Source organism: Carcharhinus amblyrhynchos, unplaced genomic scaffold (genome assembly GCF_965287045.1).
Source record: "Carcharhinus amblyrhynchos unplaced genomic scaffold, sCarAmb.v2.hapA chromosome_102, whole genome shotgun sequence".
Taxonomy (NCBI): Eukaryota; Metazoa; Chordata; class Chondrichthyes; order Carcharhiniformes; family Carcharhinidae; genus Carcharhinus; species Carcharhinus amblyrhynchos.
In genome coordinates this window covers 511,213-533,875 of record NW_027649842.1, presented here as the reverse complement: position 1 = coordinate 533,875, position 22,663 = coordinate 511,213, and the positions used below count along the sequence as shown (strand labels likewise).

Sequence of the window (22,663 nt, the reverse complement as noted above, 5' to 3'; positions counted from 1 at the left end):
TTCGCTGGTTAGATGGAGCATTCTCTTAAGAGATACATAAAGCTGGCAGGGTGGAGAGCTGCTCTCTTGCTTTCGAGACTTGAAAGGTGGCAGTTGCTAACTCCTGTTTTCCCTCTTACGCTCTCTTTTATACCTGTGATGATATCAATTTTCCTACAATTGGATTGGTTTGATTTTCTCAACACCATCAAATTCAAATCTTATAGGTTCTTGGTAGCTGAGTGTCTGTTTTCAATTGATTGGGCAAAATTCACCATCAAGTAGGTTGTCTTTGACCAGACGACTGCTTTACTTTTTGATATAAATGTTTCAGTCTGGGACTCTGTGTGTACTTTGCATTTTAAACCTCTTGCACTGAGGTGAAACTGCAGCTTTTAAAGGGACCATGCCATAATCTTTTCCTTCTCGCATTTTTACATCTTTTTCAACTCAATTTTGCAACGGTTTGATTCCTGCACCGGCTGAGGTTATTCATGAAGGTTCAACCATCTGAACCATGATTCTAGCCTGAGGTGTGGTGACACTGAGGTTAAATCACAAGCCATCAGCTCTCCCACCTCCTCAAAGGGGACAACAGCCTATGGTCACCTGGGACTATGGCGACTTTCTTGGTGACCTGTTGGTCTCAGGATCCCCCTGGGAGGATTGCCCCCACTTTGAAACATTACAATGGAATCTTAACGGGGAGAAAAAATGGACAATATGCACATACCACAGCCTGGAAGTCTGGCACGTTAATGGGACAGTGAGACCTCTCCCTTCCCTCCCCCTTCTCCCTCCTCCTCCCTCTCCCCCTCCCCTCTCTGTCCCCTTGCCACTCCCTTCTTTCCCCTTCCCTTCCCTCCCTTCCCCCTTCTCTACTCCTTCCCTTCCCCTCCCGTCCTCCGGTTCCCCTCTCCTCCTCCTCCCCACCCCTCCCCTTTCCTTCCCCTCCTTTTCCCCCTCCTTTTCCCCCTCCTTTTGCCTCCTCTACTCCTCCCCTCCCCTATCCCCTCTCTCCCCCTCTCCTCCCCATCCTCCTTCCCTCCCCCTTCCCCATCCTCTCTGCCTCCCACTTCTCTCCTCTTTCCCTTTCCCTCCCACTCCCCCTTCCTCCTCTCTCCCCTTGCCCCCGGACTCCAATCCTCTGGTTGGAATGCAGTTGAGCACAAACATTGGAGCAGGAGTAGGCCAGTCAGCCCCTCCAGCCCTGCTCCCCCATTCAATAAATATACACCCCCTGATTAAGAAGGGAAAAGTTTAAAGTTAAATTTTAAAATTTATTTATTAGTGTCACAAGTGTTACAGGAAGGATGTAAATAAGGTTGAAAGAGTGCAGAGAAGGTTCACAAGGATGTTGCCGGGACTTGAGAAGCTGAGTTACGAAGAGAGATTGAATAGGTTAGGACTTTATTCCCTGGAGCGTAGAAGAATGAGGGGAGATTTGATAGAGGTGTATAAGATTTTGATGGATATAGATAGAGTGAATGCAAGAAGGCTTTTTCCACTGAGGCTAGGGGAGAAAAAAACCAGAGGGCATGGGTTAAGGATGAAGGGGGAAAAGTTTAAAGGGAATATTAGAGGGGGAATTCTTCACGCAGAGAGTGGTGGGAGTGTGGAATGAGCTGCTGGATAAAGTGGTAAATGCGGGGTCACTAACATTTAAGAAAAACTTGGATGAGTTCATGGATGAGAGGGGTGTGGAGGGATATGGTCCAAGTGCAGGTCAGTGGGACTAGGCAAAAATGGTTTGGCACAGACAAGAAGAGCCAAAAGGCCTGTTTCTGAGCTGTAATTTTCTATGGTTCTTTGGTTCTAAGTAGGCTTACATTAACACTGCAATGAAGTTACTGTGAAAATCTCCTAGTGGCCACACTCTGGTGCTTGTTCGGGTACACTGAGGGGGAATTTAGCATGGACAATGTCCCCTAACTGGGACATCTTTCAGACTGTGGGAGGAAACTGGGGCACCCAGAGCAGCATATTTTCCTCCAGATCATTTGTATACACAGCAAACAACAGATGTCCCATGATCAAAGCGAGTGGAGGAACAGGCTCCAGAGGGGCTGAATGGGCCACCCATATTCCTGTGTTACAGGCTCACGAGGGGCAGAATGGCCTCCTGCTGTTCTCATGTGACAGGCTCGCGAGGGGCAGAATGGCCTCCTCCTGTTCCTGTGTAACAGCTCCAGAGAGGGGCTGAATGACCTCCTCCTGTTCCAGTGTAACATGCTTGTGAGGGGCAGAATGGCCTCTTTTTGTTCCAGCGTAACGGGCTCGAGAGGAACTGAATGGGCCTCCTCCTGTTCCTATGTAACAGGACCAGGAGGGGGGTGGAAGGCTGAATGGCCTCCTCCTGTTCGTGAGCAACAGGCTAAAGGTGGTTGCTGAATGGCCTCCTCCTGTTCCTGAGTAACAGGTTCAAAAATGAGGCTGAATGGCCTTCTCATATTCCTGTGTAACAGGCTTGAGAAGGGCAGAATGGCCTCCTTTATTCCCTGTGTAACAGACTTGAAAGGGGTTGAATGGCCTCTTCCTGTTCTGGTGTAATAGGATTGAGAGGGCTGAACGGCCTCCTCCTGTTCCCATGTAACAGGCTTGCTAGAGAGGGGCTGAACGGACCTTCTCCTGATGTCATGTAACAGGCTCGAGAGGGGCTGAATGGCCTCCTCTTGTCACTGTTTAATTGATAGGTGCTCCAGCATGGCTTGGAACAGGGTTTGACAGTGGGTGAAGGATACGTTGACTGTGAGAGGAGGGTAAATTCTCAAATGTCCTTCCCTGAAGCAAGCAACAATGCCGTACAATTCCTCTGACATTTCCAGACACTTCAAGGTAATTGCTTTCCACAGTCTAGCTATTAAAATTCATGCAGCAGTGTGTTACTTGGCACGGCCTGTCTCTGAATCTCTTTATCTTCAATGTCTTATCAGTGGCGACCTGGGAAATTCATCACTGTGAAGCTTCTCAATATTCCAAAGCAATTTCCTGCATTTCTTTTCATTGAACCTTTCTTCAGGAATTCACTTACCCGTTTACCCAGCAGAAATGTGAGACCGAAGCATTGAGTGATTCCTGCACGAGTTTAGCATAAGCAGATAAAAGAGACACAGAATGCTGCGGGGAGAGGGGTTACTGGGTGACAGTGTGAGGGAGCTGGATGAACATCAGTACAGATACAGTCGGTAACACAGGGTGCTGGGGGAAAGAGGGGTTACTGAGTGATAGTGTGAGGGAGCTGGATTAAGAACATAAGAAATAGGAGCAGGAGTAGGCCATCTAGCCCTTCGAGCCTGCCCCGCCATTCAATAAGATCATGGCTGATCTGTCGTGGCTCAGTTCCACATTCCCGCCTCTCCCCATAACCCTTAATCCCCTCTCTTATCAGAAACCCATCAACCCGCATCTTAAAAATATTTAGCGAGGTAGCCTCCACCACTTCAACGGGCAGAGAATTCCAGAGATTCACCATCCTTTGAGTGAAGAAGTTCTTCCTCAACTCTGTTCTAAACCGCCCCACCTTTATCTTGAGGCTGTACCCCCTAGTCCTACTGTCCTTTCTGAGCGGGAAGAGTCTTTCCACCTCTATCCTATCCATCCCATTCATCATCTTATACGTCTCAATGAGATCTCCCCTCATTCTTCTAAACTCTAACGAGTACAAGCTGAGTTTATTCAGCCTCTCCTCATAGCTCAACCCCCTCAACTCCGGCATCAGCCTAGTAAACCTCCTCTGCACTCCCTCCAAGGCCAAAATATCCTTGCGTAAGTACGGCGCAACATCAGTACAGATACGGTCGGTAACACAGGGTGCTGGGGGGAGAGGGGTTACGGAGTGACAGTGTGAGGGAGCTGGATTAACATCAGTACAGATACAGTCAGTAACACAGGGTGCTGGGGGGGAGAGGGGCTACTGAGTGACAGTGTGAAGGAGCTGGATTAACATCAGTACAGATACAGTCAGTAACACAGGGTGCTGGGGGGAGAGAGGGGTTACTGAGTGACAGTGTGAAGGAGCTGGATTAACATCAGTACAGATACAGTCAGTAACACAGGGTGCTGGGGGAAAGAGGGGTTACTGAGTGACAGTGTGAGGGAGCTGGATTAACATCAGTACAGATACAGTCAGTAACACAGGGTGCTGGGGGGGGGGAGAGGGGTTACTGAGTGACAGTGTGAGGGAGCTGGATTAACATCAGTAGAGATACAGTCAGTAACACAGGGTGCTGGGGGGAGGGGGGCTACTGAGTGACTGTGTGAGGGAGCTGGATTAACATCAGTCAAGATACAGTCAGTAACACAGGGTGCTGGGGGGAGGGGTTACTGAGTGACTGTGTGAGGGAGCTGGATTAACATCAGTACAGATACAGTCAGTAACACAGGGCACTGAGGAATGCAAGAGTGATTCCTGCTTTTTATGATGAACACCACTGCGTAGTGAGTCATTCACCACAAGTTTAGTGAATAATTTCGTGTGATGAAATAGTTTGGGGCTTTGTTCACAGTCTGCGACTGGGAGAGTGCTCCTGGACACAATTTCCATTGAGTTGGCTAATCCTTTGAGTCGTGGCAGGGGGAGTGTGTGAAGGGGGTTGTAATTGTCCCCGGGCTGCCTGGCTTCTGGATAATTTGAGGGTTCCGATGTTGACTCCAGCACTGTGGCCCCTGTCAGGATCACCGTCTGTGTTTTTGTGTGTGTGTGTGTGTGTGAGAAGTGGAGAAGTCTGCAGTTTTGTTTTGTCCTGCTAAACACAGAGGAAACTCTGTATTCCACATTTGAGCCTTGAAGTTGCACCTCCTCTTGTCCCCCTGTCCTGTACCCCTGAATGACTGGGACACTCCCCATGTCACGCCCAAGCTGCTCTGAACTTGTATTGCCTGCTAATCCACCTACTTGTTTACAGTGTTCAGTTGCAAAGGCAGCAATCACGTGTGTAATCCTCACAGTTTCCACAGCTGCCGTTCACCTTTAGACTGAGTGCACCTTCCCAATCGGATTTGTGACTGCGGTGAGAGGGTGTGACAGAGACAGAGAGCAGCACTTTGGGATTTGCTTGGGAAGAGCGCAGTCAAAGGTGAGTTGTCTCACTGGCTACTGGCTTTAACTCACTTTCATCCTGAAAGAAGTGCATCTGACAGTGCGGCGCTCCCTCAGCAGCAACTCTCCCACAGTATGATGCTCCCTCAGCACTGACCCTCCCCCAGTGTGGTGCTCCCTCAGCACTGACCCTCCCACAGTGCGGTGCTCCCTCAGCACTGACCCTCCCACAGTGCAGCGCTCCCTCAGCACCGACCCTCCCACAGTGTGGCGCTCCCTCAGCACCAACCCACAGTGTAGCGCTCCCTCAGCACTGACCCTCCTGCAATGCAGCGCTGCCTCGGCACTGACCCTCCCACAGTGCTGCGCTCCCTCAGCACCGACCCTCCCGCAGTGCTGTGCTCCCTTGGCACTGACCCTCCCACAGTGTGGCGCTCCCTCGGCACTGACCCTCCCACAGCGTGGCGCTCCCTCGGCACTGACCCTCCCACAGTGCGGCGCTCCTTTGGCACTGACCCTCCTGCAGTGCGGCGCTCCCTCAGCACTGACCCTCCCACAGTGCAGTGCTCCCCCGGCACTGACCCTCCCACAGTGCGGCGCTCCCTCAGCACTGACCCTCCCGCAGTGCGGCGCTCCCTCGGCACTGACCCTCCCACAGTGCGGCGCTCCCTCAGCACTGACCCTCCCACAGTGCGGCGCTCCCTCAGCACTGACCCTCCCACAGTGCAGTGCTCCCCCGGCACTGACCCTCCCACAGTGCAGCGCCCCCCCCAGCACTGACCCTCCCACAGTGCAGCGCCCCCCCCAGCACTGACCCTCCCACAGTGTGACTGAGGATGAAGGGTGACATTCAACTTAAAGCATTAGCTCTCTCCACTGATGCCAGAACTGCTGAGTATTTGCATAATGTTGTGTTTTGATAGCTTTATTGTGGTTTGTGTGGAGTGTATTGTTGAATGTTAGCTATGGGATTAGCAGTTCTGCTGAATAAGCCAGACCTGTGCCATTGTCCTGTCAAGAGAGAACCAGCTTCTGAGGGACAAGCAGATTCTATTCTTAGTGAAGGATCCATTCTGCACTGTCGCTTCCTTTACCTTAGTGAAGGGTGATGAGGTTGTTGATTCTTGTCAAGAGTGTCTCTCTGCCACCTTTAAACATGTGCACAGGAACGTAGAAACTACAAGCAGGAGGAGGACATTCAGCCCTTTGAGCCTGCTCCACCATTCATCTTGATCATGGCTGATCATCAAATTCAGTATCCTGATTCCCCCCTTTCTCCAATATCGCATACCCCTCTACCTTCTACCTTCTACCCCATACCCCACCTTCTACCCCATACCCCTCCTTTTCCCCCATACCCCTCTTTTTCCCCCATACCCCTCCTTTTCCCCCATACCCCTCCTTTTCCCCCATACCCCTCCTTCTCCCCATACCCCTCCTTCTCCCCCATACCCCTCCTCCCCCATATCCCTCCTTCTCCCCCATATCCCTCCTTCTCCCCCATATCCCCCCTTCTCCCCCATATCCCCCCTTCTCCCCCATACCCCTCCTTCCCCCCCATACCCCTCCTTCCCCCCCATACCCCTCCTTCCCCCCCATACCCCTCCTTCCCCCCCAGACCCCTCCTTCTCCCCATATCCCTCCTTCTCCCCCATATCCCTCCTTCTCCCCCATACCCCTCCTTCTCCCCCATACCCCTCCTTCTCCCCCATACTCTTCCTTCCCCCTCCATATCCTCCTTCCCCCTCCACATCCTCCTTCCCTCTGTATCCTCCCTCCCTCCATATCCCTTATCCCTCCATATCACTTATCCCTCCATTTCCCTTGTCCCCTCCATACCCTGTATTCTTTGTCCCCCTGCATTCCCTGTTCCCCCCCCGTATCCCCTATCCCCCCCATATCCCCTGTCTCCCCCCGTATCTCCTGTCACCCCCATATCCCCTGTCTGCCCTGTATCCCCTGTCCCCCCCCTCCCCGTATCCCCTGTCCCTCCCCGTATCCCCTGTCCCTCCCCCGTATCCCCTGTCCCTCCCCGTATCCCTGTCCCTCCCCGTATCCCCTGTCCCTCCCCGTATCCCCTGTCCCTCCCCGTGTCCCCTGTCCCTCCCCGTGTCCCCTGTCCCTCCCCGTGTCCCTTGTCCCTCCCCGTGTCCCTGTCCCCTCCCGTGTCCCTGTCCCCTCCCGTGTCCCCTTTCCCCTCCCGTGTCCCCTGTCCCCTCCCGTGTCCCCTGTCCCCTCCCCGTGTCCCCTGTCCCCTCCCGTATCCCCTTTCCCCTCCCGTATCCCCTTTCCCCTCCCGTATCCCCTTTCCCCTCCCGTATCCCCTTTCCCCTCCCGTATCCCCTTTTCCCCTCCCGTATCCCCTTTCCCCCTCCCGTATCCCCTGTCCCCCTCCCGTATCCCCTGTCCCCCTCCCGTATCCCCTCCCCCCTCCTGTATCCCTTGTCCCCCTCCCATATCACACTGTCTGTGTGCAGTCTGCAAATTCTTCCCGTGTCTGCGTGGGTTTTCTCCAGGTGCTCCGGTATTCTCCCACAGTCCAAAGATGTGCAAGTTAGCTGGATTAGCCGCCCTAAATTGCCCCTTAGTGTCCAAAGATGTGTAGGTTAGGTAGATTGGCCATGCTAAATTGTCCCTTAGTGTCCAAAGATGTGTAGGTTAGGTGGATTGGCCATGCTAAATTGCCTCTTAATGTCAGGGGGATTAGCAGGATAAATACGTGGGGTGAGGGGGATAGGGCCTGAATGGGCTTGTGGTCGGTGAAGATTTGATGGGCCAAATGGCGTCCTTCTGCACTGTAGAGATTCTGCGATTATTTATTTAAAAGCAGTCATATAGAAATCAGATGGTGGGAATTCTATCTGCACCAGTGGCCCTGTTGTTCTCCAGGTGCCTGGGTGTCTTCCTTGACCTTGCGGCGAGTTGGGGTCAGGCTGAGTTGGCGGTGGCAGGTCGCGTGTTGAGAATTGGTGTCGAGGAAACATGTCTCTTGAGGCTGCACCTTACTGGAGGAGGTGGGGGAAATTGTTTCTCCAGTCACCGTTGTCTGGCTCTCTGTCTCTGATGTGCCCCTTGGTGATCCTGGATCGTGGTGGGGGTGGGTCCCTGCGTACTTGGGCCAGAGGTGGTTTTAATTGCGCTGATGAAGTTGCACAGGTCTCCGTGATGGTGGACGCATTGCTGAGCCTCCCGTTCTCTTTCCACCCACCATGTGTTCGCCAGGCAGTGGGCTACCTCTGTACCTCAGCCTCCCGCTACCTCAAGGTTGTTTCCTCTCACTTGAATCTTGGTGGAGCTTCCCGTTCAGGAAGGCCTTTGTGGACCTCCCAGTTTGTTCCCATCGAACCAGTCTTGGTGTTTCCTGGGTTCGAGACCCCGTGAGTCTCCTTGCAGATGGTGGCAGGACTGTGCTGGGTTTTAAGGCAGACCAGTCACTAAGGACACTCTGTGACTTCGGCCCTTCGGTGTCACCAAGTCAGCGAGGTGCCAACTCAGTGGCTCTTTCTTCTCCGAGTTTGTGAGTCCAGCGACATTGAGTTTCCTGCGGCAGAGTTTCTCCTGCTGGTTTGGGGTCAAGATGATGGAGACGGTGGAGCCAATGGTCAGTCCAGCAGTTGTCGATTCCAGCTGTGGTACGGGTGACAGGGGCATCTTTGCAGTCCCTGGCTCAGACGATGGTGTGGTCTATTAGGTGCCAGTGCTTGGGCGGGGGTTTTGCCATGAGGTATTCTGCTTGTCCCTCTGGTATTGGGTCAGGTCATGTTTTAAACGTTTCCTCAGGAGGAGGACTCCATTGGTGTTGGTTTTCCTGGCATCCTTGCCAGCCCGTCCCGCCCTCGCCGGCCCCGACCTGCCCTTCCAAAGGTTTGCTTGACTCCCAAGTCTAGCACTAAATTCACTGGGGAGAATCAACATGCCTCCCTTTGGGATGCGGGACAGTGATTGTGGCTCGGTAGCACAGTGGGTTAGCCCTGCTGCTTCACAGCTCCAGGAACCTGGGTTTGATTCCTGGCTCGGGTCACTGTCTGTGTGAAGTTTGCACGTTCTCCCTGTGTCTGCGTGGGTTTATTCTGGGTGCTCCAGTTTCCTTCCACAGTCCAGAGATGTGCAGGTTAGGTTGATTGGCTAAAATTGCCCCTTAGTGTCCTGGGATGCGTAGGTTCGAGGGATTAATGGGTGAATGTGGGGCTCAGGCCTGGTTGGGATTGTGGTTGGTGCAGACTCTTTGGGCCAAATGGCCTCTTTCTGCATTGCAGGATTTCTGTGACTGGTCGAGGCTGGAGTAGGATAGCAAGATGCCTGTTTTGTTCCATCCATTGCGTCGGAGGTTGGGCTGTAGCGACTGATGGTTGTGGTGTGCTGCCTCTGGAGCAGGATAAGCCATAGACTCATGAGGTCAATGCTCACCCTGCAAGGGGCAGGGGAGAGGTCAATGAGAAGTCCGTCCAATTCGATCTTTACAGCAAAAGTGACCCCGTAGAGACAATGTTCTTCTGGTTTTGCCTTTCCAGATAATGGTGTGTGCGTTACGTTATTCTTCAAGCAGACCTTTTCCTGCCAGGGCAGGTGTTGGAATCAATGGTTCCTTTTCAGAGTGGAAAGATGTAACTAGTGGAGTGCCGCAGGGATCAGTTCTTGGCACACAATTGTTCACTATTTACATCAATGACCTGGAGGAAGGAACAGGGTGTAACGTTTCCAAGTTTGCCAATGATACTAAGATAGTTGAAAGGGCAATTTGTGACGAGGATATGGTGATACTGCAACGGGGTACAGATAAATGGGGGGGGGGTGATCTTTCGGGTACAGATAGATTGGGTGACTGTACTAAAACTGGGCAAGTGGAGTTTAATGTAGGGAAGTGGGACGTCATGCACTTCAGTAGGAAGAATCAAAATTCAAATTATTATCTAAATGGAGAGAGACTGCCAGTGAGTGAAGTACAGAGGGATATGGCTGTTCCAGTGCATGAATCACAAGAGGCTGACAGGCCATGCTAAATTGTCTCTTAGTGTCCAAAGATGTGCAGGTTAGATGGATTGGCCATGCTAAATTGTCCTTTAGTGTCCAAAGATGTGTAGGTTAGGTGGATTGGCCATGCTAAATTGCCCCTTAGTATCCAAAGATGTGTGGGTTAGGTGGATTGGCCATGCTAAATTACCTCTCAGTGTCCAAAGATGTGTAGGTTAGGTCGTTTGGCCATGCTAAATTGCCCCTTAGTATCCAAAGATGTGGGTTAGGTGGATTGGCCATGCTAAATTACCTCTCAGTGTCCAAAGATGTGTAGGTTAGGTCGTTTGGCCATGCTAAATTGTCCCTTAGTGCCCAAAGATGTACAGATTAGGTGGATTGGCCATGCTAAATTGTCCCCTAGTGTCCAAAGATGTGCAGGTTAGGTGGATTGGCCATGCTAAATTGTCCCTTAGTGTCCAAAGATGTGTGGGTTAGGTGGACTGGCCGTGCTAAATTGTCCCTTAGTGTCCAGAGATGTGTGGGTTAGGTGGATTGGCCATGCTAAATTGTTCTTTAGTGTCGTGGGACTAGCTAGGGGAAGCATGGGGTTATGGGGATGGGGCCTGGGTGGGATTTGGGTCATTGTGGTCAATCTGCACTGTAGGATTCCCTGATTCTTTGATTAACCATTTGTTGGGTGGTTTCTTTCTTCAATTCCACAGATGACCTTCATTCTGTATGGGACAATGGTGGCGGTCATTGCCTACCTGTTGGTCTTCAGGCTGATCCCATCTCTGGCCAGGAGAAATGCATGGCTGTGCCTGCTCTGGCACGACAGGATTCAGATCTCCCTGCGGAATCGGCTGACCGGCACCTCCCAGCCGCAACGGATGCTGAGCTATGTGAGGAAGATGGCCAGGCGAGGTGACCCTCAGAGCGTGGTGGATGCCATCGACAAGTTCGGCAGCACTGTCGAGTGGGCCATGAACGTGGGCAATGAAAAGGGTAGGAGGCAAGAAGCAAAAACCCCTCCCCACCTTGTACGTTTCCGTGTTGGCCACAGCATGCCCACAGTAATTTCTCCAGGATCACAGGGACTTCAGAGCACTGAGTAGCCCCCAACGCTACCAATGATGGAGCGAGGGAGAAACCCAAAGGCCCAGATTCGAAGGAGCACAGAGATCTCAGGGAGAAAGTTTCAGAGATAGAGAGGGTTATAGGATGGTCAGTGCTGAGGGAGCGCCGCACTGTGGGAGAGTCAGTGCTGAGGGAGCGCCGCACTGTGGGAGGGTCAGTGCTGAGGGAGCGCAGCGCTGTGGTGGTGGAGGGGGGGGGTCAGTGCTGTGGGAGCGCAGCGCTGTGGGAGGGTCAGTGCTGAGGGAGCGCCTCACTGTGGGAGGGTCAGTGCTGAGGGAGCGCAGCACTGTGGTGGTGGGGGGGGGGGGGGGGGGGGTCAGTGCTCAGGGAGCGCAGCACTGTGGGAGGATCAGTGCTGAGGGAGCGCAGCACTGTTGGGGGGGGGGGGGGTGGTCAGTGCTCAGGGAGCGCAGCACTGTGGGAGGATCAGTGCTGAGGGAGCGCAGCACTGTTGGGGGGGGGGGGGGGTCAGTGCTGAGGGAGCGCCACACTGTGTGAGGGTCAGTGCTGAGGGAGCGCCGCACGATGTGAGGTCAGTGCTGAGGGAGTGCTGCGCTGTCGGACAATCAGTGCTGAGGGAGCGCTGCACTGTGGGAGGGCTGGTGCTGAGGGAGAGCCCCGTCAGATAAGAGGAAGGGGAAGGGTTGTTCTCTGAGGTTAATATTTATCCTTCGAACAACTTGACTAAAAGTGGGCATTATCTAATTTAGGCCATTAACACATGCCTCCTTGTGGGATCTTGCTGTGTGAAAATTGATTGCCCAAAAGAGTGAGGGTACCTCAAAGGGAGGGGGATCCTCTAGCCACCAGCAGTTGAAGACCATTTGATGGGCCTCCCACTAGAATGGGTTTGTCTCTCACTGGCCGATCACCATTGCTATCTTGGGGTTTGCCAGACAGTATTGGCTTTGGCAAGTCCCAGGGTGGTGAAAGATCTTATTAAAACGTGCACCAACTAGCACCTTACACAAAATTAGAACTCAGTGGTCTTCTTTCATTTGTGGGACATGGGCATCGCTGGCTAGGCCATCATTTATTACCCATCCCTAGTTGCCCCTTGGAGGGCAGTTGAGAATCAGCCACATTGCTGTGGCTCTGGAGTCACATGTAGGCCAGACCGGGGTAAGGACGGCAGATTTCCTTCCCTAAAGGAACCAGATGGGTTTTTCCGACAATGGGTCATCAGTAGATTCTTAATTCCAGATATTTTTTATTGAATTCAAATTCCACCATTTGCTGGGGTGGGATTTGAACCCGGGTCCCCCAGAACGTTAGCTGAGTTTCTGGATTAATAGTCTCTCTCTTGTAGCCCATCCGCACAGCAAACAAAGGCATGGTTTGAGTTAATCACCCATCTCATTCTGCATGCGCCTCCTGGCCTGAGCTTTGCCAGATACCATCGCTCTGTCCCGCATCTCCTGGTAACAGCCATCTAGTGAACATCTCGAACGCTGGGGCCAGGCTTTGTGTCGTGCATTTCAATGTGTAACTGGAACTCATCGAGAGAGTGCGCCCAATTCCACACAGCTGCTCTGTGACCACGAGAGGGAGAGAGAGAGAGTACGGGGAAGACTGTGCCCAGACCCAGCATTTATACCCCATCCGTAATTACCTTCCCCCCCCCCCCGACCCCCGAGAAGGTGGTGGGTGAGCCGCCTTCTCGAACCCGCTGCAGACCCCGTGCTGTGTACGTACACCCACGGTGCTGTTAGTGAGGGAGTTACAGGATTTTGATCCCAGCCACAGTGAAGGAATCAGAGAATCCTGACAGTGCCGAAGGAGCGATTCGGCCCATCAAGTCTGCACCGTCTCTCCAACAGAATATATTGTCAAGGCCCATCCCCATAACCCCATGCATTAATGCACCTAACCTGCACATCTTTGGACACTAAGAGGCAATTTAGCATGGCCAATCCCCCTAACCCATACATCTTAGGACTGTGGGAAGAAACCAGAGCACCCAGAGGAAACCCATGCAGACACGCAGAGAACAAGCAGACTCCACACAGACAGTGACCCAAGCTGGGAATTGAACCCAGGTCCCTGGCAATGTGAGGCAGCAGTGCTAACCACCATGCTGCCCCAGGAATGGCTGATATATTTTCAAGTCAGGATGGTGAGTGACTTGGAGGGGAACCTCCAGGTGGGGGTGTTCCCAGGTATCTGCTGCCCTTGTCCTTCTAGATGGTAGAGGTGGTGGGTTTGGAAGGTGCTGCCTAAGGAGCCTCGGTGAGTCGCTGCAGTGCATCTTGTAGATGGTACACACGGCTGTCACTGAGCATCGGTGGTGGAGGGAGTGAGTGTTTGTGGTTAGTGTGCCGATCCAGCAGGGCTGCTTTGTCATGGGTTGTGTCGAGCATCTTGAGTGTTCTTGGGAGCCGCACTCATCCAGGCAAGTGGAGAGTATTCCATCACACTCCTGACTTGTGTCCTTGTAGATAGTGGCACTCCCTCAGCACTGACCCTCCCACAGTGAGGTGCTCCCTCAGCACTGACCCTCCCACAGTGCGGCGCTGCCTCAGCACTGACCCTCCCACAGTGTGGCGCTCCCTTAGCACTGACCCTCCCACAGTGCGGCGCTCCCTCAGCACTGACCCTCCCACAGTGCGGCGCTCCTCAGCACTGACCCTCCCACAGTGCAGCGCTCCCTCAGCACTGACCCTCCCACAGTGCGGTGCTCCCTCAGCACTGACCCTCCCACAGTGCGGCCCTCCATCAGCATTGACCCTCCCACAGTGCGGCGCTCCCTCGGCACTGACCCTCCCCACAGTGCAGTGCTCCCTCAGCACTGATCCTCCCACAGTGCGGTGCTCCATCAGCACTGACCCTCCCACAGTACAGTGCTCCCTCAGCACTGACCCTCCCACAGTGCGGCGCTCCCTCAGCACTGACCCTCCCACAGTGCGGCGCTCCCTCAGCACTGACCCTCCCACAGTGCGGTGCTCCCTCAGCAGTGACCCTCCCACAGTGCAGCGCTCCCTCAGCACTGACCCTCCCACAGTGCGGTGCTCCCTCAGCACTGACCCTCCCACAGTGCGGCCCTCCATCAGCATTGACCCTCCCACAGTGCGGCGCTCCCTCGGCACTGACCCTCCCCACAGTACAGTGCTCACTCAGCACTGATCCTCCCACAGTGCGGTGCTCCATCAGCACTGACCCTCCCACAGTACAGTGCTCCCTCAGCACTGACCCTCCCACAGTGCGGCGCTCCCTCAGCACTGACCCTCCCACAGTGCGGCGCTTCCCTCAGCACTGACTCTCCCACAGTGCGGCGCTCCCTCAGCACTGACCCTCCCACAGTGCGGCGCTCCCTCAGCACTGACCTCCCACAGTGCGGCGCTCCCTCAGCACTGACCCTCCCACAGTGCGGCGCTCCCTCAGCACTGACCCTCCCACAGTGCAGCGCTCGCTCCGTGAGCACTGACCCTCCCACAGTGCGGCGCTCCCTCAGCACTGGGACTGTAATCTACTGGGATACTTTTGACATGGGTGATGGCTGGTACAGTCGCAGTGTTATTATTAAATGTGGTGTCAGATGCCCCTCCTGCCACTTTTTCAAGTCCATCGTTCTTTCTTTGCAGGTTTGATCCTGGACCGGGTTGTGTCGGAGGTGAATCCCGATGTGGTGTTGGAACTGGGGACGTACTGCGGCTATTCCACTGTCCGCATCGCCAGACTCCTCAAACCGGGGGCGCGACTTACACGGTGGAGTTTGACCCCGAGACTGCCAAAGTGGCCCGGCAGGTCATCAGCTACGCAGGACTGGAAGATCAGGTGAAGGAAAGACCTCAGCGAGCTCAAACTGCATTTATCTAGCACCTTTGACTGCTAACCCATAGACCCATAGCGTTATACAGCACGGAAATGGATCCTTTGGCCCAACTCTTCCATGTGAACCAGGTTTCTTAAACTGAACTAGTCCCGTTTGGCCTGTATCCCTCTAAACTTTTTCTAATCCATGTACCTGTCCAAATCATAGAATCCTGACAGTGCAAAAGAAGGCCATTCGGCCCATCGAGTCTGCACCCAGACCCGATCCCCTCAACCCCATGTATTTACCTTGGCTAATCCCCCTGACACTAAGGATCAATTTAGCATGACCAGTCCATCTAACCCGCACATCTTTGGACTGTGGGAGGAAACCGGAGCACATGGAGGAAACCCACACAGACACAGGGAGAACGTGCAAACTCCGCACAGTCACCCAAGCCGGGAATCGAACCCGGGAACCTGGAGCTGTGAGGCAGCAGCGCTAACCCACTGTGCCACCATGCTGCCGCGTATTTTAAAAAGTTGTAACTGTACCCGCCTGTACCACCTCCTCTGGCAGCTCATTCCATATGCGCACCATTTTCTGCATGAAAATGCTCCCTCGGGTCCCTTTCAAACCTTTCCCCCTCACCTTAAATCTATGCCTTTGAGTTTAGACTCCCGTGCCCTGGGGAAAAGATTTTGGCTGTTCATCTTATCGATGCCCCTCATGATTTTATAAACCTCTATAACCTCACCCCTCATCCTCCTACACTGCAGGGAAAAACGTTCCAGCCTATCCTGCCTTTCCTCAAACCTTCCAGTCTCGGTAACATCCTTGTAAATATTTTTTGCCCCCTTTCCAGTTTAATAACATCCTTCCTATCGCAAGGCAACCAGAATTGCACGCAGTATTCCAAATGTGGCCTTACCAATACCTTGTATAGTTTCTAACATTACGTCCCAACTCCTGTCCTCAGTGCCCTGACCGAGGAAGGCAAGTGTGCCAAATACCATCTTCACCATCCTGTCTTCCCATGAGTTATGTATCTGTACCCCTAGGTCTCTCTCTTCGACAGCACTCCCCTACCATTAACTGTGCAAGTGCAAACATGGCGCAAGTCACTTCATAAGGGCCTAAATCTAGATCTGGAGGAAAATGTGGAGGGTCTAATTAGTAAGTTTGCGGATGACATGAAGATTGGTGGAGTCACTGATAGTGCCGGGGATTGTCAGAGGATACAGCAGGATACAGATAGACTGGAGACTTGGGCACAGAAATGGCCAATGGAGTTTAATCCGGACAAATGCGAAGTGATGCATTTGGAGGATCAAATAGAACCATGGAAAATTACAGCTCAGAAACAGGCCTTTTGGCCCTTCTTGTCTGTGCCGAACCATTTTTTGCCTAGTCCCAGTGACCTGTACTTGGACCATATCCCTCCACACCCCTCTCATCCATGAACCCGCCCGAGTTTTTCTTAAATGTTAAAAGTGACCCTGCATTTACCATTTCATCCAGCAGCTCATTCCACACTCCCACCACTCTTGCATGAAGAAATCCCCCCTAATATTCCCTTTAAATATAGATGTAAATTATACAGTCAATGGCAGAACCCTGAGGAACTCTAACGTACAGAGGGATCTGGGCATAGAGGTCCACACTTCCTGAAAAGTGGCAACACAGATGGCCAAAGTGATTAAGAAGGCATAGGGCATGCTTGTCTTCATCAGCCGGGGCATTGGGTACAAGAGTTGGGAAATCATGTTGCAGCTATATAAAACCTTGGTTAGGCTGCATTTGGAGCATTGCGTGCAGTTCTGGTCACCGCACTACCAGAAGGACATGGAAGCTTTGGAGAGAAGGTAAAGAAGGTTCACCAGGATGTTGCCTGATCTTAAGGGTATTGGCTATGAGGAGAGGTTAGATAAACTCGGATTGTTTTCACTGGAAAGACGGAGGCTGAGGGGGGACCTGGTCTATAAAATGATGAGAGGCACAGACAGGGTGGATAGTCAGAGGCTTTTCCCCCAGGGTGGAAGTGTCAGTTATACAGGCAGGGGCACAGGTTCAAGGTGAGAGGGGGAAAGTTTAAGGGAGATGTGCGGGGGGAAGTTTTTCACACAGAGAGTGGTGGGTGCCTGGAACGCGCTGCCAGAGGAGGGGGTGGAAGCAGGAACATTAGCAACATTTAAGAGGCATCTGGATGGGGACATGGATAGGGAGGGAATAGAGGGATACGGACTGAGTAAGGGCAGAAGGTTTTATTTTAGTTTAGTTCGGGCATCATGATCAGCAAGGGCTTGGAGGGGCCAAGGGCCTGTTCCTGTGTTGGATTGTTCTTTGCTGTTCTTAATTCAGGTCCCCAGCCACTGGCAGCGCTGTCAATAGAGTTAGTTTTAAGGCGAGTTGTGATGGAGGAGGAGACAGAGACCAAGAGACGGGGCAGAGAGAGAGAGAGAGGCAGAGACATTTAGGGAGGGATTCCAGAGTTTAGGGCCCCCCCGACCCCATGTAGCTGAAGGTACGGCCTCCAATGGCAGAGCGATGGGAATCGAGGGATGCTCAAGAGGCCAAAATTGGAGGGGCGCAGAGATCTCGGAGGGTCGTAGGAAGTTACAGAGATGGGGAGGGGGTGTAGGGGCTGGAGGAGGTTACAGAGATAGGGAGGGGGTGTAGGGGCTGGAGGAGGTTACAGAGATAGGGAGGGGGTGTAGGGGCTGGAGGAGGTTACAGAGATAGAGAGGAGTGTAGGGGCTGGGGGAGGTTACAGAGATAGGGAGGGGGTGTCAGATCTGGAGGAGTTACAGAGATAGGGAGTGGGTGTAGGGGCTGGAGGAAGTTACAGCGATAGGGAGGGGGTGTAGAGCTAAAGGAAGTGATGTCCAGACAGTGGAATAGTCCAAAGAGATTCTGCATTGCACAGAGAAGTTTGTGTGGGTTCCCCATGTCAGGTGGTGGGTGTACCATGTAATGTGATCTGCCTCTTACTCCCCTCACTGCTAAACAGAGTAAATGTTAACTCTTATTCTGTCTTCTATCTCAGGTGGAACTGTTGGCGGGGTCATCCTGGGACCTGATTCCAGAACTCCGCAAGAAGTTTGACATTGACAAACTCGATTTTGTTTTCCTGGATCACTGGAAGGAAAGTTATACACCGGACACCAAATTACTGGAGGTAACTGCAACTTCAGCTCAGTGGCTCAGTGCTGAGGGAGCGCCGCACTGTGGGAGGGTCAGTGCTGAGGGAGCGCCGCACTGCGGGAGGGTCAGTGCTGAGGGAGCGTCGCACTGTGGGAGGGTCGGTGCTGAGGGAGCACCGCACTGTGGGAGGGTTGGTGCTGAGGGAGCGCCGCATTGTGGGAGGGTCGGTGCTGAAGGAGTGCCGCACTGTGGGAGGGGTGGCGCTGAGGGAGCACCACACTGTGGGAGGGTCAGTGCTGAGGGAGTGCCGCACTGTGGGAGGGTCAGTGCTGATGGAGCACCGTACTGTGGGAGGGTCAGTGCCGAGGGAGCGCCGCACTGTGGGAGGGTTGGTGCTGAGGGAGCACCGCATTGTGGGAGGGTCGGTGCTGAGGGAGCACCGCATTGTGGGAGGGTCGGTGCTGAGGGAGCACCGCATTGTGGGAGGGTCGGTGCTGAGGGAGCGCCGCACTGTGGGAGGGTCGGTGCTGAGGGAGCACCACACTGTAGGAGGGTCGGTGCTGAGGGAGTGCTGCACTGTGGGAGGGGTGGCGCTGAGGGAGTGCTGCACTGCGGGAGGGTCGGTGCTGAGGGAACGCCACACTGTGGGAGGGTCAGTGCTGAGGAGAGGAAATTGGCCCACGAGATTCCTGCAGTGGAGTAGTGATCATCTTTATTGTCTGCGTTTAGCCCTTGTTTTCCATGATATCCTCAGCTTCCTTGTGTGTGCGTTGATCGATCAGCAGTGGAATTTGTTTATTGCGGTTAACCCTTCGGCAGCCAGGATCTTCCTGTGTACGTTTGTGTTTGCTGCCTTGTGTTCCTGCGTGAGCACCTACTGACCCTCGCTTTCCTAAAGCTCCAGCATCAGAATGTTTGACAGCGCAGGGAGAGGCCATTTGACCCATTGTGTCTGCCCTGGCCATCAAACCCCTGTTCATTGTGCAAATGACACAATGGGTCATTTATTGCCCATCCCTTGTTGCCCTTGGAGGGCAGTTGAGAGTCTCCCACACTGCTGTGGCTCTGGAGTTACGTGCAAGCCAGACTGGGCAGATTTCCTTCCCTGAAGGACATTAGTGAACCCACATAAATGTTGTGAGGTTTCCTGCTTCTCTCGTCCTTTCAGGCAGCAAGTTCCAGACTCCCACTCCCCTTTGCGTGAAAAGCCTTCTCCGCAAATCTCCTTAAATGTGTGTCCTGGTTACTGAACCCTCTACTTAGGGGGAAAGTTTGTTCTTATCCAACCTATCTCTGTCCCTCATAATTTTATACACTTTGATCGGGTCCTTTCTCAGCTTTCTCTGCTCCATGGAAGACAACCTCATCCTCTATAATAAACAGAGAGAAGTCCAGTGCAGGAACAGGCCCTTCGGCCCCTCCAAGCCCGTGCCACTTATGATGCCTGAACTTAACCAAAACTACCTTCTGCCCTTACTCAGTCCGTATCCCTCTATACCCTCCCTATCCATGTCCCCATCCAGATGCCTCTGAAACGTTGCTAATGTGCTTGCTTCCACCTTGGTGGCACAGTGGTTAGCACTGCTGCCTCACTGCACCGGGGCTCAGATTTGATTCCCAGCTTGGGTCACTGTCTGTGTGGAGTTTGCACATTCTCCCTGTGTCTGCGTGGGTTTCCTCCGGGTGCTCCAGTTTCTTCCCATGGTCTGAAAGACGCGCTCGTTTAGAATCCATACAGTACAGAACAGAACCGATGGTTAGGGTGCATTGGCCATGCTAAATTCTCCCTCAGTGTACCCAAACAGGCACCGGAATGTAGTGACTCGGGGATTTTCACAGTAACTTCACTGCAGTGTTAATGAGACACCAATAAATAAACTTAAACAAAAACCTCCTCTGGCAGCGTATTCCAGGCACCCACCTCTCTCTGTGTGAAAAACATCCCCCACACATCTCCCTTAAACTTTCTCCCTCTCACCTTGAACCTGTGCCCCTCTGTGTAATTGACACTTCCACCCTGGGGAAAAGCCTCTGACTATCCACCCTGTCTGTGCCTCTCATCATTTTATAGACCAGGTACCCCCTCAGCCTCCGTCTTTCCAGTGAAAACACCCCTAGTTTGTCCAACCTGTCCTCATAGCCAATACCCTCGTGATCAGGCAACATCCTGGTGAACCTTCTTTACACTCTCTCCAAAGCTTCCATGTCCTTCTGGTAGTGCGGTGACCAGAACTGCGTGCAATCCTCCAAATGCGACCTAACCAAGGTTTTACATAGCTGCAACATGATTTCTCAACTCTTGTACCCAATGCCCCGGCTGATGAAGCATGCCGTATGCCTTCTTAATCACCTTGGCCACCTGTGTTGCCACTTTTCAGGAACTGTGGACCTGTACGCCCAGATCCCTCTGTATGTTAATGCTCCTCAGGTTTCTGCCATTTACAGTATAATTCACGCTTAAATCTGATCCTCCAAAATGCATCACCTCACATTTATCTGGATCAAACTCCATCGGTCATTTCTGTGCCCAAGTCTCCAATCTATCTGTATCCTGTTGTATCGTCTGTCAATTCCCAGCACTATCAGCAACTCGACCAATCTTCATGTCATCTGCAAACTTACTAATCAGACAACCCACATTTTCTTCCAGATCATTTATAAATACGATCTTATAGTATCACAGAATCATTGAATCTACAGCATGGAGACAGACCCTTCGGTCCAAACTGGTCTATGCTGACCAAAAAGTCCATCTAAGCCAACCCCATTTGCCTGCATTTAGCCCATATTCTTCTAAACTTTTCCCATCCATATATCTGTCCAAATGCCTTTTAAGTGTTGTTAATGTTCCTGCTTCAACCACCTCCTCCAGTAGCTCATTCCACATACGTGCCACCCTCTGTGTAAAAAAGTTCTTCCCCAGGTTCCCAGTAATTTTTTTCCCTCTTAACTGAAATCTATGTCCTTGATTCCCCAACCCTGGGAAAAAGACAGAGTGCATTCATCCTATCCATGCCTCTCATGATCTTGTATATCTCTATAAGATCACCCCTCAGTCTCCCACACTCCAAAGAAAATAGTCCTAGCCTGTCCAATCTCTCCCTATGACTCAGTCCCTTGAGTCCTGGCAACATCCTTGTAAATCCCTTCTGCACTCTCTCCAGGTTAATAACGCCTTTCCTATGGGAAGGCAGCCAAACTGAACACAATACTCCAGGTGCGGCCTCACCAACATCCTGTACAACAGCAACATAACTTCCCAACTTCTCTACTCGATGCCCTGACTGATGAAGGCCAGCACACCAAAAGCCTTCACTGTGCTGTCTATCTGTGACTCCACCTTTAGAGAACCGTACAGCCGAACTCCGAGGTCCCTCTGTCCCACAATACTCCATAACGCCGCACCATTCACTGTGAATGTCCGACGGGGGTGGCACGGTGGCACAGTGGTTAGCATTGCTGCCTCACAGTGCCAGGGACCCGGGTTTGATTGTTCGCTTGGGTCACTGTCTGTATGGAGTTTGCTCATCCTCCCCGTGTCCGCATGGGTTTCCTCCGGATTCCTCCCACATCCAAAGGTGTGCAGGTTAGGTAGATTAGCCGTGCTAAATTGCCCCTTAGTGTCCAAAGGTGTGTAGGTTAGGTGGATTGGCCATGCTAAATTGCCCCTTAGTGTCCAAAGATGTGTGGCTTAGGTGGATTGACCATGTTAAATTGACCCTTAATATCAGGGGGATTAGTTAGGGTAAAAGAGGTTTACAGAGAAAGGACCTAGGTGAGGTTGTGGTCAGTACAGACTCAATAGGCTAAATGGCCTCCCTCTGTACTGTCAGGATTCTATAGATTCTGTGATTGTTACGTATAATCTTTCCTCATGACTGATTTCCCAGACCCTGGGAGGAGAGACAGAGAAGGACATAAGGGGGGGGAGAGAGAGAGAGAGAGAGAGACACACACACACAGACAGAATTTTCCCTTGTCTAATTCTTTTCTCTTTCTACCACCCACTTCTCTCTCTCCGTCCCTTCCTCCTTCCCTCTCTCTCTCCCCCTCCACTGCAGAGCTGTGACCTCCTTCGGCCTGGCACCGTCCTTCTGGCTGACAATGTGATCTGTCCCGGAGCGCCCGAGTACCTGGAGTACATCCGAGGCAGCCCCCGCTACAGGAGCGAGTACCACCCTGCCCACCTGGAGTACACACAGGTGGAGGACGGCCTGGAGCGATCCGTGTTCCTGGGCTGAGTGCGCCTGGCCAAGGCTGGAGGGGCCCACACCACTGCCTGTGTTCCACTGACCGAGACCGCGTGCAGCTGGACATAAAGCAAGATGAGGAATGTGGTGTCCCAGAGTGTTTTCTCTTTTGGTGCGATTCCCCCGCCCCCCCGGGGGTATGGACTCGTAGCTCACCCTCTGCCAGGGGCTGATTGACGCGGCAGGACACTCAACCAGAACTCTCGTCCGCCCACCCAGCAAAACCGTCCCAGGGCCATAGAGTGGAGGCTGGGGGGTGGGGGGGAGGGAAGGGGCTGGGAGGGGCAGGAGGTGATGGGAGAGGTTGCCAGCATTGGCGGGGAAGGAAGGGGGTTTTCCCCGGGTAGCCTCAGGGCCAATATTTGCCCCTCAGCCCAACACCAGTCAATGAAGGATCTTGCTCTGCACCAG

General features: G+C 52.9%; 1 protein-coding gene across 1 annotated transcript; it reads left to right on the top strand.

Annotated features, from left to right (window-relative positions):
• Positions 1-4,944: 4,944 nt before the first annotated feature.
• Positions 4,945-22,494, top strand: LOC145338580 (catechol O-methyltransferase A-like). Its single transcript, XM_080182931.1, is given in 6 exon segments — positions 4,945-5,054; positions 10,693-10,975; positions 14,689-14,805; positions 14,808-14,881; positions 17,905-18,036; positions 22,064-22,494. Coding segments are annotated over 5 exon segments (786 nt in total). The 5' UTR covers positions 4,945-5,054; the 3' UTR covers positions 22,244-22,494.
• The last annotated feature ends 169 nt before the right edge of the window (positions 22,495-22,663 follow it).